This window comes from Rhinolophus ferrumequinum, chromosome 6 (assembly GCF_004115265.2).
Source record: "Rhinolophus ferrumequinum isolate MPI-CBG mRhiFer1 chromosome 6, mRhiFer1_v1.p, whole genome shotgun sequence".
In the NCBI taxonomy this organism is placed as follows: Eukaryota; Metazoa; Chordata; class Mammalia; order Chiroptera; family Rhinolophidae; genus Rhinolophus; species Rhinolophus ferrumequinum.
This window is the reverse complement of record NC_046289.1, coordinates 21342792-21357267: the sequence shown is the minus strand read 5'-3', so window position 1 is coordinate 21357267 and position 14476 is coordinate 21342792. Positions and strand designations below refer to the sequence as shown.

General features: G+C 52.4%; 1 protein-coding gene across 7 annotated transcripts in view; it reads left to right on the top strand.

The window, feature by feature from the left end:
* Positions 1-13972, top strand: part of ADCK1 (aarF domain containing kinase 1) — a 110738-nt gene extending 96766 nt beyond the window's left edge. For all 7 annotated transcript variants that reach the window (XM_033108633.1, XM_033108628.1, XM_033108630.1 and 4 more), the window contains 4 exons: positions 1206-1355; positions 2541-2738; positions 8042-8235; positions 9564-13972. In XM_033108633.1, coding sequence (XP_032964524.1) covers positions 1206-1355; positions 2541-2738; positions 8042-8235; positions 9564-9732 — 711 coding nt within the window. In that variant the 3' untranslated portion in view covers positions 9733-13972. The remainder of the gene's footprint in view (positions 1-1205; positions 1356-2540; positions 2739-8041; positions 8236-9563) is intronic.
* The last annotated feature ends 504 nt before the right edge of the window (positions 13973-14476 follow it).

The following is a 14476-nucleotide window of genomic DNA, read 5'->3' as shown; positions in this document are numbered from 1 at the left end:
GGTGAATGCAGAGATGGAAAGAATGCTCCTGACAGAGCGAATATCATGTGCAAAGGTCCTGCGGCAGGAAGGCACAGGGATCTTTGGAGAAGAGAAAGAAAGCGAAGGTGGCTGGAGTGTCATTGTGGTACAGGATGAGGCCAGGAAGGAAGGTGGGGCCTGGTTGTGCAGGAATTTGTAAGCCAAGGAAAGGACCAATGTCTGTATCTTAAGGCCCTTATCCTGTGTCCCCCAGCTCCTCTCCTCTGGCTGGGATACCTTTGTTAGTGACCATAGGGTCTGGCTGAAGCTGAGAGGAATGCCAAGGGAAGTGTGTGTCCTGGGGCATCAGCTTTCTGGGTTTAGCAATTCTTTGTCTCATGGAAACCCATCAGCAGACCATCTGTGGGCCAAGGTCCGGCTCTATTCAGTAGCTGTTCCCTAGCTGGCAAGAGGCTTTTAGCTTTAATAAAAAGGGAGTAGAGATAAGAAGACCGCCTCGGCAGGGAAAGCAGCAGTGACAGGATGATTTAAAGGGCCTCTCCAGTGTCATTTCTTCTGTGCAGACATCATAAATCAGATTAGCGTTGGGCTCTGGCAGGGAGGGGTGTCGGGAAAGGGGCCTGTAGGGAGAGGGGGAAAGGGCTTACGACTCTGGGTCCTCCTGTGACTGGCCAGGAACTGGTGGGGCAGTGCCAGAGTGTGGTGGGGTCACCTATCCCTGCTCCTCAGTCCTCTAGCCTTTTTCTTTGGAGGAGGGGCAGGTAGAATGACTCCCCCAACCCAGCTTTCTAGCCCCTATTCAACTTTGGGGAAAAGATGAAGAGGGACTGACGAGAGAAATTGGGCAGAGCGGAGAGGTGGATGTGGGGGGTGGCAGTTACAGCCATCGGGAAAACCAGAAGCAGTGGTTCTCCCACCTTGTCGTGCCTTAAAATTCCCATGGGAACTAAAAAAAATACTGATGCTTGGGTGCCACCCCCAATATTCCTGAGTTCCAGGTGATTCTAATGTGCAGCTAAAGTGAAAAAGAACTGGATGAGAGCTCAGCTTCTAGCCAAAACTCACAACTACGCCTTCTCAAGCTGTCACCTCCACCACGACTGCTCAGGCCCACCAGGTCCCTTTGGCCTTCCTCTTGAAAGGGACCAGATTGCGGGACGAGAGTAGAAGTCTCAGGTAGGTGTCAACGCGGATCAATCCCACCTGTCTCCCTTCTCGTTCAGATCTCACGCCACCTGGGCAAGATGTACAGTGAGATGGTCTTTGTCCACGGCTTCGTGCACTGCGACCCCCACCCAGGAAATGTGCTGGTGCGGAAGCGCCCGGACACGGGAAAGGCAGAGATCGTCCTGTTGGACCATGGGCTCTACCAGGTAGGAGAGGCCTTTCCCACGCAGCCAGCCCCAGGGTCGGGTCGAGTCCTTCCTGAGCTCCGAGCCCTCTGGACTCCCCTGTGGGCCACAGAAACGGGAGGCAGATGGCCCAGCTGTCGGGAGAGGCCCTGCCCTAGCCCTAGAGCTGTCATTTTGTGCAGGTGACAGTCACACACTCTCCGAGCCTCAGCTGCCTCCTCAATAAGGTGATGTTGGCAATGCCTCCTTTCAAGGCTGCTGTGAGGAGTAGACGCGATTGTGCTTTCTTAGCTGTAAAACAGCCTTGCTTTCCAGGGAAGCCCAGGCCAGCCCAGACTTTGGGACGTGAGCTGCCCTTAGAAGAGCTGGGACTTCAGGGGCTGGGGAGTAACTCCGTCCCAGAGAGGAGGTGATGTGTAATAGGAAAGGGGGCCAAGAACTGATGGGGTCTGGATGGTTCCAGACTCTGTCCTCTGGACCTGGCGTGCAGAGCTGGTTCAGATGAGCCATGAGTTCCTGCCTGGAAGCTGTGAAGTTCACTGCCAATCCCACGACTCAGGGCCTGGTTTGATTCTAGGAGGCAGATGGCCCTGGGGTTTTGCCAGATGGTCTCCTGCCCTGTCCTGAGGGCCCTAATCCCACCCCCAAATCTGGGCCTCCTTCGAAAGGCTCAGTGACCTTGGGTACATTAGTGTAAGGTAGGCTCGCTGATGTCACACACAGCCCCCAGACAAATGGTGGCACAGACACAGCAGATGGCTCAAACGCGCTCACGTGCCAGTCCCAGATGAGTGCAGGAGACCGGAGGCAGAGGCTGACCGAAACTCTGCCTCCCAGGCCTCCCTCGGGGTGGTCTCCCCATCACCAGCCACAGGACGAGGGCTCAGAGGAGCACGCGTGGGCCAGGTCTGGAAGTGCAGCTTCTGCCACCCTGCCCTGGTCAGTGCTTGGGCAGAGGGCCGCACCCACGAGGAGGACGGCAGGAGTTTTGTGGGCAGTTGGTCATTTCTGCCACTTCGGACCAAGCCTGGCCAAATCACAGCTTTGTACTTGGACCTTCGAGGATGGCTGAACTTTGGGGAGCACTCGATGTTGTGCAGGAGCCATGCTCTTCTTCTGTCTCCCTTCACATGGTCACCCCAGCCAGGGACTAGGTCTTCCATGGGCGAGGAGGCTCAGGTCCTGCCACGGCTGTTCCTGCTGTAGGTGCTCACAGAAGAGTTCCGCCTGGATTACTGCCACCTCTGGCAGTCACTCATCTGGACGGACATGAAGAGGGTGAAGAAGTACTGCCAGCGTCTGGGAGCCGGTGATCTCTACCCCTTGCTTGCCTGTATGCTGACAGCCCGCTCATGGAACTCGGTCAACAGGGGCATCAGCCAAGCCCCCGTCACTGCCGCCGAGGTAGGTGCCCCCTCTTGGCCCTGCCCTCTCTTGAATACAAGGGACAGGGCTAGTGCCAGTTTGGCTTTTGGACCCCTCCCAACCCAAGGTCTGAGGTTCTAGACTGGTGGGCTGTGGGGGTGGGTTGCTGGGCAGAACTGGAGATACACTGGAAGAGAAACAGTGACCCTCGATGGAAGGGAGCGATGTCCCAGCCCTGGCCTCGTCATCCTGCTGTATAAACAGGTCATGTTAACCTCGTGATCCAGACTTGTGTGGCTTTCGCTCCAACCTGCTCACACAAGATTTCTGGTTTCCACAAAGTTCTTCCCCAGGACTTCTGGGACTCTCCAGGGACTGTCCCATAAATGAGTCTGGCACCACTTCTGCTGTCCCCTGGTGGGCACTGTCTCCCCGGTTCTCCTGGAGCATCCTCCTGGGGATGTCTTCAGTTTGCATGCAGTACTCTAGCAGCGTGACTGGTCCCATTGCCCTATGGAGTTTCAGTGAAATTGCTTTTTGGTCTTTCTTTGTAGCTCATTTCTTCATCGGATCTAGACAAGAGTCCCAGGGTGTCTGGCTGAGACCAGTCCTAGGAACACCTCCTACCTGTACGCGTGCTCACCTCTGCCCCACCACAGGACTTATGGGGTGGCCCATTCTTCCTGGCTCAGAGCTTCCCACCTCCCAGGCTTCTCAGTCCCGCACGGAGTTGACTTCTGCCTTCCCAGTCTGTCAGTTTGCCAGACTCACGCAGACTTGCCTGTATCCATGTGGGGACAGACTTGGGCTCACCCCAGGGGATAAGGTCCTGCTCATGTAGTCAGAAAGACCTGGGTTCTAGTTCCAGCACCTGCTCCCCCTGGTGGCAGGACCTTGGATCATTCTCGTCACCTCTTTGAGCCTCAGGGTCCTCCCCTGTAAGACGCCTTTGGTACGGGGGCTTCAGGAATGGCTGGATCCAGAGTCTCTAATGGTGTTACCAAAGAGGCCATCTCCATTTCTTGATTCTGCTTTCCTCCAAGTTGACATCATTCCCAGCAAGCTTGGTGGCAAAGAGGACCACCAGCTGCCTCAGCCTTACACAGCTGGACAGCCTGTCAGAAGAGAGACACTCTCCCTCCTTTGTTGACTAAGGATGTTAATTTCTGCTTTACTGATGATAAATGCATGGAAAGTGCCTCCCCATAGCTCCTGAAGTTCATTCATTGAACAAACATTTGTTTCTGCTGGACCCTGGGCGAGGTGCTGAAGATGCAGTGATGAGCGGACAGACAGGCCTTCCGTGTAATTTGCACCGTGTTTGAGGGAGACAGACAGTAAACAGGTGAATAGAATAAATAGGTAAATAGAATAATTGCAGGTTATAGGTGCCAGGGAGGAAACAAGCGTGTGACGGCGGTGCAGTTGATTGGGTCCTCAGAGAAGAGCTCGCTGAGGAGTTGGTGTTGAAACTGAGGTCTGAAGGTCAGGAAAGGCACCAGCCGGAAGGAGAGCTTGGAGAAAGCATTCCAGGCTGAGGACACACGACGAGCCAAGGCCGAGGGGAAGAAAGAGTGTGGGACAGTGTGGAGTGTGGTGAGGTGCACGGTGGGATGAGAAGAATTTGGCGCGCCGGGCAGGGACAGCGTCACACAGGGCCCTAAGCCATGGGCAGACGTTCGGATTAATTCTCAGGACAAAGCAAAGCCTTTGACAGGTTCTACGCAGGAGAAGGACATGCTCAGACTTGCTATTTTAAGTGTGTCTCTGGCGTGGGGCAAGATGAGCAGTGGGGTGGCCCGAGGTTGAGGCAGGACAGCGGCTGCAGAGAGGCTGGGGGCCCAGACCATGCTGATGGTAGTGGAGGTGGAGAGAAGCAGATGGAGCCACGATGCATTCGGGACAACACGGAGAGGCCGTTTTGTTGGCTTGGATGTAGAGGGAGGAAAAGTTGCATCACAGCTTTTTGGGGAGAGTGACGGAGTAGGGGGATGGTGCCACTTCCTGACATAGGGAAGGTGTGGGAAGGGCGTACTGGGGGTGGGGTATCAGTAGTTGTCTTGAGCATTCAGATAGAGGTGTCATGAGCAGTTCAGCCTGACGCTCAAAGAAGAGGTCCAAGCTTGAGATACATGTGGAGACCTCAGCGTATAGATGGTATTTAAAACCACCCGGATGGACAAGATCACACAGTCAGTAAACGACACCTGTTTTCTTTACCAAGGTAGAATTTTAGTTTTGCATTTTTCATTCATTCGTAAAGACCCAGCCTCAATGCTGCTGTATTAGTCTTCCTAGGTTGCCATAATAGAATCCCACCGACTGGGTGTCTCAAACAACAGAACTTTATTTTCTCACAGTTCTGGAGGCTGGAAGGCCAACGTCCAGGTGTCATCAGGGTGGGTTTCTGGTGAGGCTTGTCTACCTGGCTTGCAGACGGCTGCCTTCTCAACGTTGCCTCCCATGGCCTCTCTTCTGTGTGGCCACACCCCTGGTGTCTCTTCCTCTTCTTGTGTGGACGTCAGCCCTGTTGGATCAGGGCCCCACCATTGTGAATTCACTTAAGTTTAATTACGTCCTTAAAGCCCCGCTCTCCAAATAGTCTCACTGGGGTTAGAACTTCAACAGAGGGAGCTGGTGGGGGCACAAGTGAGTCCACAGCACCCGCCCAGGACGCCTCTCCTCCTGCCTGTCCCACAGTATCTTTCATACTTGTGCCACTCGTGTGCAAGCACCTTATACCCCCTCTCAGAGTTAATTGTTTGTATGCTTATATGAACTCTCCAGATGATGATTACGGGAGGACAGGGATCCTGCCTTGTACATCTTTTTATAAAGTCCCTGGCATTCTGGGACCCGGTCTAGTAGAGAGGCGTTTGTGTAGGTTCTGGAGACATGGACTCCATTTGCTGACTTCGGGCAAAAACCCAGATAGAGAATACACTTAGCCAGTCTGGGCCAGCACTGACATGTACGGGCTCAGTTTTCTGAGTCCTAATCGTGCTGAGATTTAGGGGAACCTCCAACATGGCATCCAGAAGGATGTTTTCCCGATTGAAAGTGGCTTAAACAATTAGGAATTTGTTCTCTCCATAACAAGAAGCCTGGAGGTGGGTGGGTCCGGGTTGCTTAATCGATTAGATGAACAATCTCAGTGCTCTAGGCTGACTCCTCTGCAGTTCTCTTGACTTTCCTCTCATGATTCCAAGATGACTGTGACAGTTCCAAGCTTTACAGCTTCATTCTGTGGTGTCCAGAGGTGGGAATAAGGGCCATTTTTTCTCATATGTCATTTCTTAAAAGCAAGAAGACGTTTTCCGTAAGTCCCCCAACAGACTCCTCCTTGTGTCATCTGATTGGCCAGAATCGTGTCACATGTCCCTCCCTAAACCCATCACTTGGCATTGAGCTCAGATCAGAGCCGGCATTGACTGAGATCAACAAAGATGCCCCTCCCCCCAGGGGGGCTCCACCTCCCTTAATGGCACCATTCCAAGGGGTCAAGTGAACAAGAAGGGGGTTCTTTTAACAAAGGAGAGTGGGGGGATGGCTGTTGAGTAGATACCCAGTGGGGTCTGTTGCAGACACCCACCAACAGGATAGGTCGAAGCTCGATGGCTGTTGTGCTCTGAGAGATCCCCCTGCGAGGTACCCTGGGTGGGGGCATGTGCTTTCTGTTTGGGCCAAGGGGGCTGTTCCAGGCCAGCCCCGACTTTGCTGAGAGGGGGTCCCTGTGGTGAGCAGGGCCTTGGTCAGGCCTTAGTCTCCAGCAGGGTGACCTGCAGCGATGGTGGGAAGCGGCGGGGAGGCAGACAGCGTCTTGGTGTCTGGCTTCGTGTTGAGATGTTCCAGTCTGATAGCTCCTGCCTGAGGGACATTTCAAGTTTCACAGCAACTCAGTTATCAGCAATGCACATGTGTTCCTGAAAGGGCAGAGTTCTGCTTCTGCTGCAGAAAGCAGCCAGGCAGTGCAGCCTTTGGCAGCACTGCTGGGCCCCTCGTGACTTCAGTTGGCACCGAGCACCTCCCCATGCCTTATCTCTGATAGCCCTCTCGGGACTCTGGGAGGTAGGCACAGAGGGTATTAGCATTCCCCATTTTTAGGTGAGGACATTGGCTCAGAAAAGATGAAAGGACTCGCCCAGGCTCACACGGTCCGCTGTGAGGTGAGAGGCAGTACAGCCTCGTGGTGAGGGTGCAGGCTTGAGAGCTGGACTGCCTGAATTTGAACCCCGACTCACCACTTCCTACCTGTGGACCTTGGGCAAGTTATTCAATTTCTCAGTGCCTCAGTTTCCCCCTCACGTGGGGGTCAGACCCTCCCCTGTTAGGTATAGGGTTGTGAGGATTACCTGAGTTAATACACGGGAGTGTTTTCAAAGTGCCCGGCTTACTTGGTGGATGCCCGTATGTGTGGGCTGTTGTCATCCCCATCACCATTGTGTCTCTGGGGACTGAGAAGGGATCAGAGCCTCGAAGGGGGCAGTTATCTGCCCAGAGCCACGCGGAGCTCAGGGACGAGGAAGGGTGGGAAGCCAGACTCCAAAAGTACATTTCGGGACGGGACCAGGGCTCCTAGGACAAGAGCTCACCCTGGATCCTGCTCTGGGGCAGCCGGACGTGGGGGCACTGGGTGGCCTGAGCCTGGCTTCAGCACGGAGGACAGTGATAGGCCGTGGCTGTGTGGGTGGCAGGGGCTCTGGGGGCGGGGGATTCAGTGTCAGGCAGGGGATGGCGCAGGACTTTGGAGCTGGGTTGGGGTTAGGAGCTCAGACCTATGAACTCTGTCAGCCTGAGCTTGGCTCAAGGGATGGGGGACATGACAGCCGGCACCAGCTTCCAGGGCTCCTTCCAGCCGGGCCTCAAATGGGTGTCCAGTAAGGAAGCCTTGGACAGGAATGCAAGGTAGACACCTGGGCTGAGAGGCTGGCGAGCTCCAGCCTCGTCAACTGGTTTTTGGGGAGGTACATTTTCTGCCCCAGTCAGAATGGGTTTGGAGGCTTGGGGCCTGGATATTGGTGACCTTGGCTGTGGGAAGCCAGGGACGACAGAGGCAGGAGAAATAGGCCTGAGCCCTGCTGATGTGCTCCTGTACTGTGTCCAGTGCATGGCGAGATGTTGGGGTCAGAAGTCCCGTCCAGGTTTGTCAGGCTGCAAAGCTCCTTGTGCTGCGCTTCCCTTTGGGGAGGGTCCCTAGTGGTGCCACGGCAGCTGGCAGCCATGCGAGCAGCTCCCTCCTGCAGCTTCCTTGTAGTCCCTGCGGCCACAGGCTGCTTGGACACCCACCACCCTGGGCCCCACTTCTCATACCAACCATGTCTGTCTCCCTGTTGCTGCTCCAGGACTCCGAGATCCGCAACAACGCGGCCACCTACCTGCCCCAGATTAGCCAGCTCCTCAGCCACGTGCCGCGCCAGATGCTGCTCATCTTTAAGACCAACGACCTCCTGCGCGGCATCGAGGCTGCCCTGGGCACGCGCGCCAGCGCCAGCTCCTTCCTCAACATGTCGCGGTGCTGCGTCAGAGCGCTGGCCGCGTGAGTGTGGGCGCCTGCTTCTCCTCGCCCCTGCCCCCCCGCTGGGGACCGCTCACCTCCACTTTCTCCCACCAGTTCCCAGGGCCCTGCCAGAGCTCCCCAATCTCCACACTTCTCTGCAGGACGTTGGGGACAGAGAACAGCTCCTGCAAACTGGCTGATGTCTCAGGGCGGTGTTTTGGGTGGTCCAGAGAGCCACCTGCATTTGCTAACGTGGTGAATTCTAGGACCTCACTCTCCCGGTCAAGCTTTCTAGGGGACTTTTACCCTCAGTAATGGTTGAAACGTTTTCTGAAAGTCTCGGTCCCATCCCCTGGGCTTGGGATTAGGATGCCCTGATGCACGTGCCATCTCTGTCTGGTCCTGGGACCTGTCTCAGGACTGGGTAGGCAGCAAAGCCGGCGTCCTCAGGAAAGTGTCCCGAGCAAGCAATAGGTGCTCTCAGGATCTCGGATCTTCTCAGATGCCCCATCACCCTTGGGGTGTTGATGGGGAAGGGAAGGGTGCCTCCTCAGGGAGGTTGAGGCACAGGAGGCAGGGTTCTAGGCCCTTCTGTCTCAGAGTGGCGTATATATGGGAGGGCCCATGCTGTGGCTGAATGTTCTCACCCAAGAAGGGAGGCCTAGACTGTGGTCAACTCCCAGCCCATCCATCCTTGGCAGGGAGCAGGTCATTCTGGCCAACTGTCTGCTGAAGGGAGGCTTGACCACATATATCATGCACCGTCTATCAAATATCAGATGAGATTACAGCAAAATAGACTGCTCGTGGAAAGGGCTGAATGTGATTTCTCATTTCTCTGAGGGTTCAGGAAACGAAGTTTGAATAGGTCATCATCATAAACATCCGTTTTCATCCTGTCCTTTTGTGGGTGCAGAGGGATTGAGGGGGGCCTGCATCCGTAAGTCAGCCTCCCAGGACCACCTGACCAGGCGACTCTTACCCTGAGAAAGTTTGACTCTAGGTGACCCTTACCCTGAGAAAGTTAGGGAAAGCTTTTATGTTTGAATTTGGGGGATTCTGGTTTGATAAATATGAACTCTAGTTTTGGAAAAATTGAAGCATTGGAACACTGTACCCAGTGGGGCCACTGGGCCGTTGATGCCCTATGAAACGGCTGCGTTTGCTTACCTCGCTCACGGGAGTAGTTGAATTCCCCTGGGTCCCGACTGGGCAGTGGTATGATCACGTGACCAGGAGTCGTCACTGGGGCAGGGAGCTGGTGAGTGGGCGAAGCCACCATCTTCCATTTTTCTAAATGGCCCTGAGTGTGTTTCTTGCCTCATTGTCTCTTGTTCTCTCCTTTCTTCTTGTCCCTCCTCCTGCAGGCACAAGAAGAAGACCTGCTCGTTCTTCAGAAGGATCCAGATCTCTTTCAGCGAGGCCTTCAGTTTATGGCAGATCAACCTCCATGAACTCATTCTGCGTGTGAAGGGGCTCAGGCTGGGCCGCCGGCTCTTGGCCCTGCTTTGCTGGCGGTTGCCTGCTCCGCACTGAGTGGACGTACTGTCCCCGTCCCCTCTTCAGTGTGACTCTGGGGTGAGCAAGGGGCCTTTTCAATCGTTCTTTTGTCATAACTCCACCCGTTGCCCTGTTTCTGCCGCAGGTGGCCTGGAGGCCCACGGTCGCTGCCATGTACCCCATGTCTGGAATTCCTCCCCACACTGTAGCCCATCTTGAGGGCCACCGGCTGAACCACGCAATAGGTTTCTCTCCTTATTGAGGGAGGTGGCACACCGTCCGCTTTCCTATCCTGGCGTGTGCCATTGGGTTGGATGTGCCCCACTTCCATTAGCCCTTCCTTTGTCAGGATGGACCATGAATCCCACTGAGGGCACATTTAACTTGTAGAAGTTTGACTTTGTTGGAGGGGAGCGGGATCTCTGAGCTGCTGGAGAACAGGGTCCCTCTCCCTGCCTTGTCACTCCCCAGGGATGTTGCACCCCACATTTGGCAGGTCCTAGCTCTCATTGAGCACCCTTGCTCACAGACAGTCATTGTATTTGAGTCTCTCTGATCTTACTTCACCCCATTCTTGGGGAAGAAAACCCCTAAATTTGAGTCTCATTTTCTCTTCATTCTCTGTATTCATAATATAGCAAGCAGATTTTTCTACTGACCAGAGCTAATTCACAGTCTCTTTATTTCCTGAAAGAATTAATTGTTCTTAGTGAGCAGTTGGCTTGCACCTAGGGATCTGAGAGAATAATCTGCAAGATCTGTTATGAATTGTGAGGATGCATGCTGCATATATTTTATGGTGCCTTTTTGAGCCACTGAAGTAAATATAAATGCCCTTTTTGTTCAAGGTAGTGCTTTTCGCTTTTGGTTTAATGGTTGGCTTCCTGCTGGCCTGGGATGTAAAACATCAGCCTGTTGCCAGTGTGCCCAGCACCCAGAATGTTAATCCATGGTTAATCTGAGAGAGTTTGGGGTACAGGGCAGTTTGAAAATAGAAGAGGACTAGGCAGATGATTGTTGTATGCCTTCCACATGTGAGAGAACATGCTAGGATCTTGGTAAATAAGTTACATCATTGAATTGTCCCATCAGCTCTATTAGAGAAAGGGTCATTAGCCTCCTCTTACAGAGATGGGAACTGAGGCTCAGGGAGGTTTAGTAATTTGCCTGAAGTCACACAGCTGCTGAGCGATGGTCCATGCTTTGTTTTTTATTCCATAGTACAGTAGATATGGATCATACTTGTTCCTTGGGCTGTTAGATGTGCCTGAATTGGGTCTCAAACACCCTGATTTTAGAGGATATTGGATTTTCAGTGGAGGTGGGGAAATGAATGGGTAAAGGAGACAAAACGTCCTGGAAAATGCTGACTGAATTCAGCATGTCTCCCAGGGCCCAAGAGAGGTTGGACCTGGACTAGTACTACCTGCAATGTGATTCTGACACTGACCACCCAGAGTTAGTGCAGATACCACAGGCTTAAGGGCGCAGTTCCCCATGAGACTGCCCTCGCTTCAGACACAAGCTGCAGGTTTGAAAGGCTCCAGACCACCTGCAGTTCCGACCAACTGACTACAAATTTGGCGGCTCTCCCAACCCCCTCAGATTCAATAATTTGCTATAAGGACTCACAGAACTCCGGAAATATACTTGTGATTACAGTTTTTTAAATAAAGTTTGGAAATCAGGAGCAGCCAAACGAAGAGATGCATAAAGCGAGGTCTAGGAAGGTTCTGAATGCAGAGCTTCCGTGTCCTCTCCCATGGAATCAGGACATGTCACCCCTGGCATATCAGTGAGTTCACTGAGCTTCAGTGTTCAGAGTTTTTGTCAGGGTTTCATTACATAGGCAGAATTGACTGAACCTTTGACCAGGTGATTAAACTCAATCCCCAGCCCCCAGCCCCTCCCAGACAAATGGGGCTGATATTGCCTCCATCCTGAGTCATCTAGTCCAAACTCAGGTGTGATCCAGGGGGCGCACCCTGAGTATCAGAGATACTCCTGTCACTGAGAAATTCCAAGGAGTTAGAGGTTCTCTCCCAGAACAAGGGACAAAGACCAGACAAACTCTTTATCCTGTAACAGTCACTCTGGAGTCTTCTCATCCTAAGCACTTAGCCTGAGGTGCATCTTTTTGGACCCACTGCTGGCCTGTACCTTCTGCTCGACTAGGTGGAGCCATCTCTGGAGCCCAGAGCCATAAGAGGAGATCTCTCCTGGTGTCTATTCTGAGGTTCAGAGAGAGCTCACATGAGTTTCTATGTGGGACCTTTGCCCTGCTCCCTTCTCTGTCCTGTGAAACTTGCCCTGAATTGGTTTGGGTTTGGTACTTCACAATAAAATCCTGTGATTTTTTTCTGTCCCATCAGTGACAATGTACCAGGAAGGCACCACCAGCTTACCTTGAAGAGTGTTTTCTCTTTTAACATGTGGACACTTAATCAGTTTAGGTATTGGCTTCTTTGATTTGGGCACCTCTCAGTTGGAGGAGAGAGGAATTCCAACTCTATGGCCCATTTGGTGGAGAGCCTCTCAGATACGTGCCCGGCTCATAATAAGTGCAGATGTCCTGGCTTGTAGTAAGTGCTCAATAAACGTAAATATTTGGAATTTCAGAATATTTTATTTTCGAGGACGTTGAAATCTGTGTATTAAAAAAGCTACCGATGCCACTCCTCCTCCATGAGGAATGCTGCCTTGTTTGATTGTCAGGTTAATTTCCTCAGAGCTCCAAGCCCACTCCCAGGATCTGAGATGGCCACTTTCAGCATGACAGCCTGCCCAGGGCCCTCCTGCCACAATTGCAGGGCTCTGAGAATGCAAGCATCTAATGACATTTCAGAAAATGGAAGTGGTTCCAAGAGGCAGCCAAGCAAATCCCCAGGGCCATGACTGGTTGAGGGGTGTAGAATGACTCTTAGTGTTAGCAAATGTGAGAAGAGTTCAGTGGAGCCACGAGTGACCCTTGGGACATAAGTGGTCTCAAGGTGTAGCCATGAGGAGCTAGGGTCTAAGTTGGGAACTTCATAAATGGGAGGAACAAAGCCACAGAGAGAGGTGTGTTCCTTGCAGCCTGGCCTGTTGGAGTGGTCATGTTTGTGGGGCTGGACTAGGGGGGCTTATATTTAACAAGAGACCTTGAATGCCAGGCTACCTGGTGCCACTGCTACAGGTAACTGGCCAAAGGGGAACTGTGGGAGGCTCCGTCCCCTAGGCTTTAAGTTGGGAACCATTTTGGTAAGAGCCCATTCGTTCAAAAAGGCTCTGCTCTCACCTCTCCTCTCTTCCCACTCTTTCCTTCCTTTCTGTGAAGTACAGGCTGCTATGAAGCTGTGCAGACTGGCTGGGCTTTCTCTCCTTTTCTAAAGGAATGACGAGGTCAGCCCTTAGAGTAAATATTAAACCTTGGGCTGTAGCTGTGATGTTCGTTTTCCTGTGGCGAACGCCTCCTGGCCTAGTTTTGCTGGACGCCGCCTCAAACCCCGCCGGCAGCCGGCTTCCTTCCTAGCCAGGTCACCGTGCCCCTGGACAGCACTGCCCAGGGCAGAAAATGCTCTTTCTGCCTTGGGCTTAATCGTTACATAATTCCTCGGATGTCTCTCCCTATTTTTATTTTTCCTGGGTGTGAGAGGAAGGCCAGGCTGGGGAAGTGGTGAAGTGGTGGGTATTAAGCCGCCGACTGCTGCCATTTCAGCTCCTATTTTCTCATCACTCCTCGCACTTTTTATTCTAGAGCAGTGCATCTCAAACTTTCACATATAAGCCAGTCAGCGGGGCTCTTGTGAAAACACCGATTCTGACTCAGTGAATCTGGGTGAGGCTGAGAGTCTGCATCTCTAACATGCTCCCAGGGGATGCCGCTGCTGTTGCCGGTCCACGGACCACTCTTGGAGTTTCAAGGACCCAGGTCAGTGGCTCTGGAGGTTGGTACCCTGGACCGGCAGCGTCAGCATAACCTGGGAGCTTGTCAGAGATGCAAATTTGCAGATCCCATCCCAGACCTGCTGAATCAGAAACTCTAGGGTGGGGCCCAGCAATCTGATTTAATAAGCCCTCCAGGGGATTTTGTCTTCCGGTCCGTGGTTCTTAACGTTCTACCTGCACACCAAGATCACCAGGAGACCTTCAAATGCCCAAGATTCTGATTTACAGTAGGCTCCCCCCACCACCCCCTTATTCATGATTTCGCTTTCTGAGATTTTATTTACCCACGGTCAATCGTGGTCTGAAATTATTAAATGAAAAATTTCAGAAATAAACAATTCGTAAGTTTTAAATTGCGTGCTGTTCTGAATCGCATCATGAAACATTTTGCTGTCCCACTCTGTCCTGCCTGGGATGTGAGTCCTCCCTTGTTCCCACATATCCATGCCGTACATGTTACCAGTCGTTAGTCGCTTAGCGGCTTTCTCCATTATCAGATGGGTCGTGAGGGGTGGGGGCAGGGTATGTTCACATAACTTTTATTATAACATTGTTATCATTGTTCTATTTTATTGCTATTTTTAAAAGATTTTTATTACAAATATAGCTAACACAATATTATATGAGTTTCAGGGATATACCATAGTTGTTCAACATTTTTATACCTAAAGAAGTGATCACCATGATAAGTCCAGCAACCATCTGACATCATACTATGCTATTACGATATTATTAACTATATTCCCTATGATGTATGTCGTATCCCCATGACTTATTTTATACCTGGAAATGTGGACCACTTATACCCCTTCACCCACCCTCCTTTTAATTTTTCAATTACGGTTGATATTCA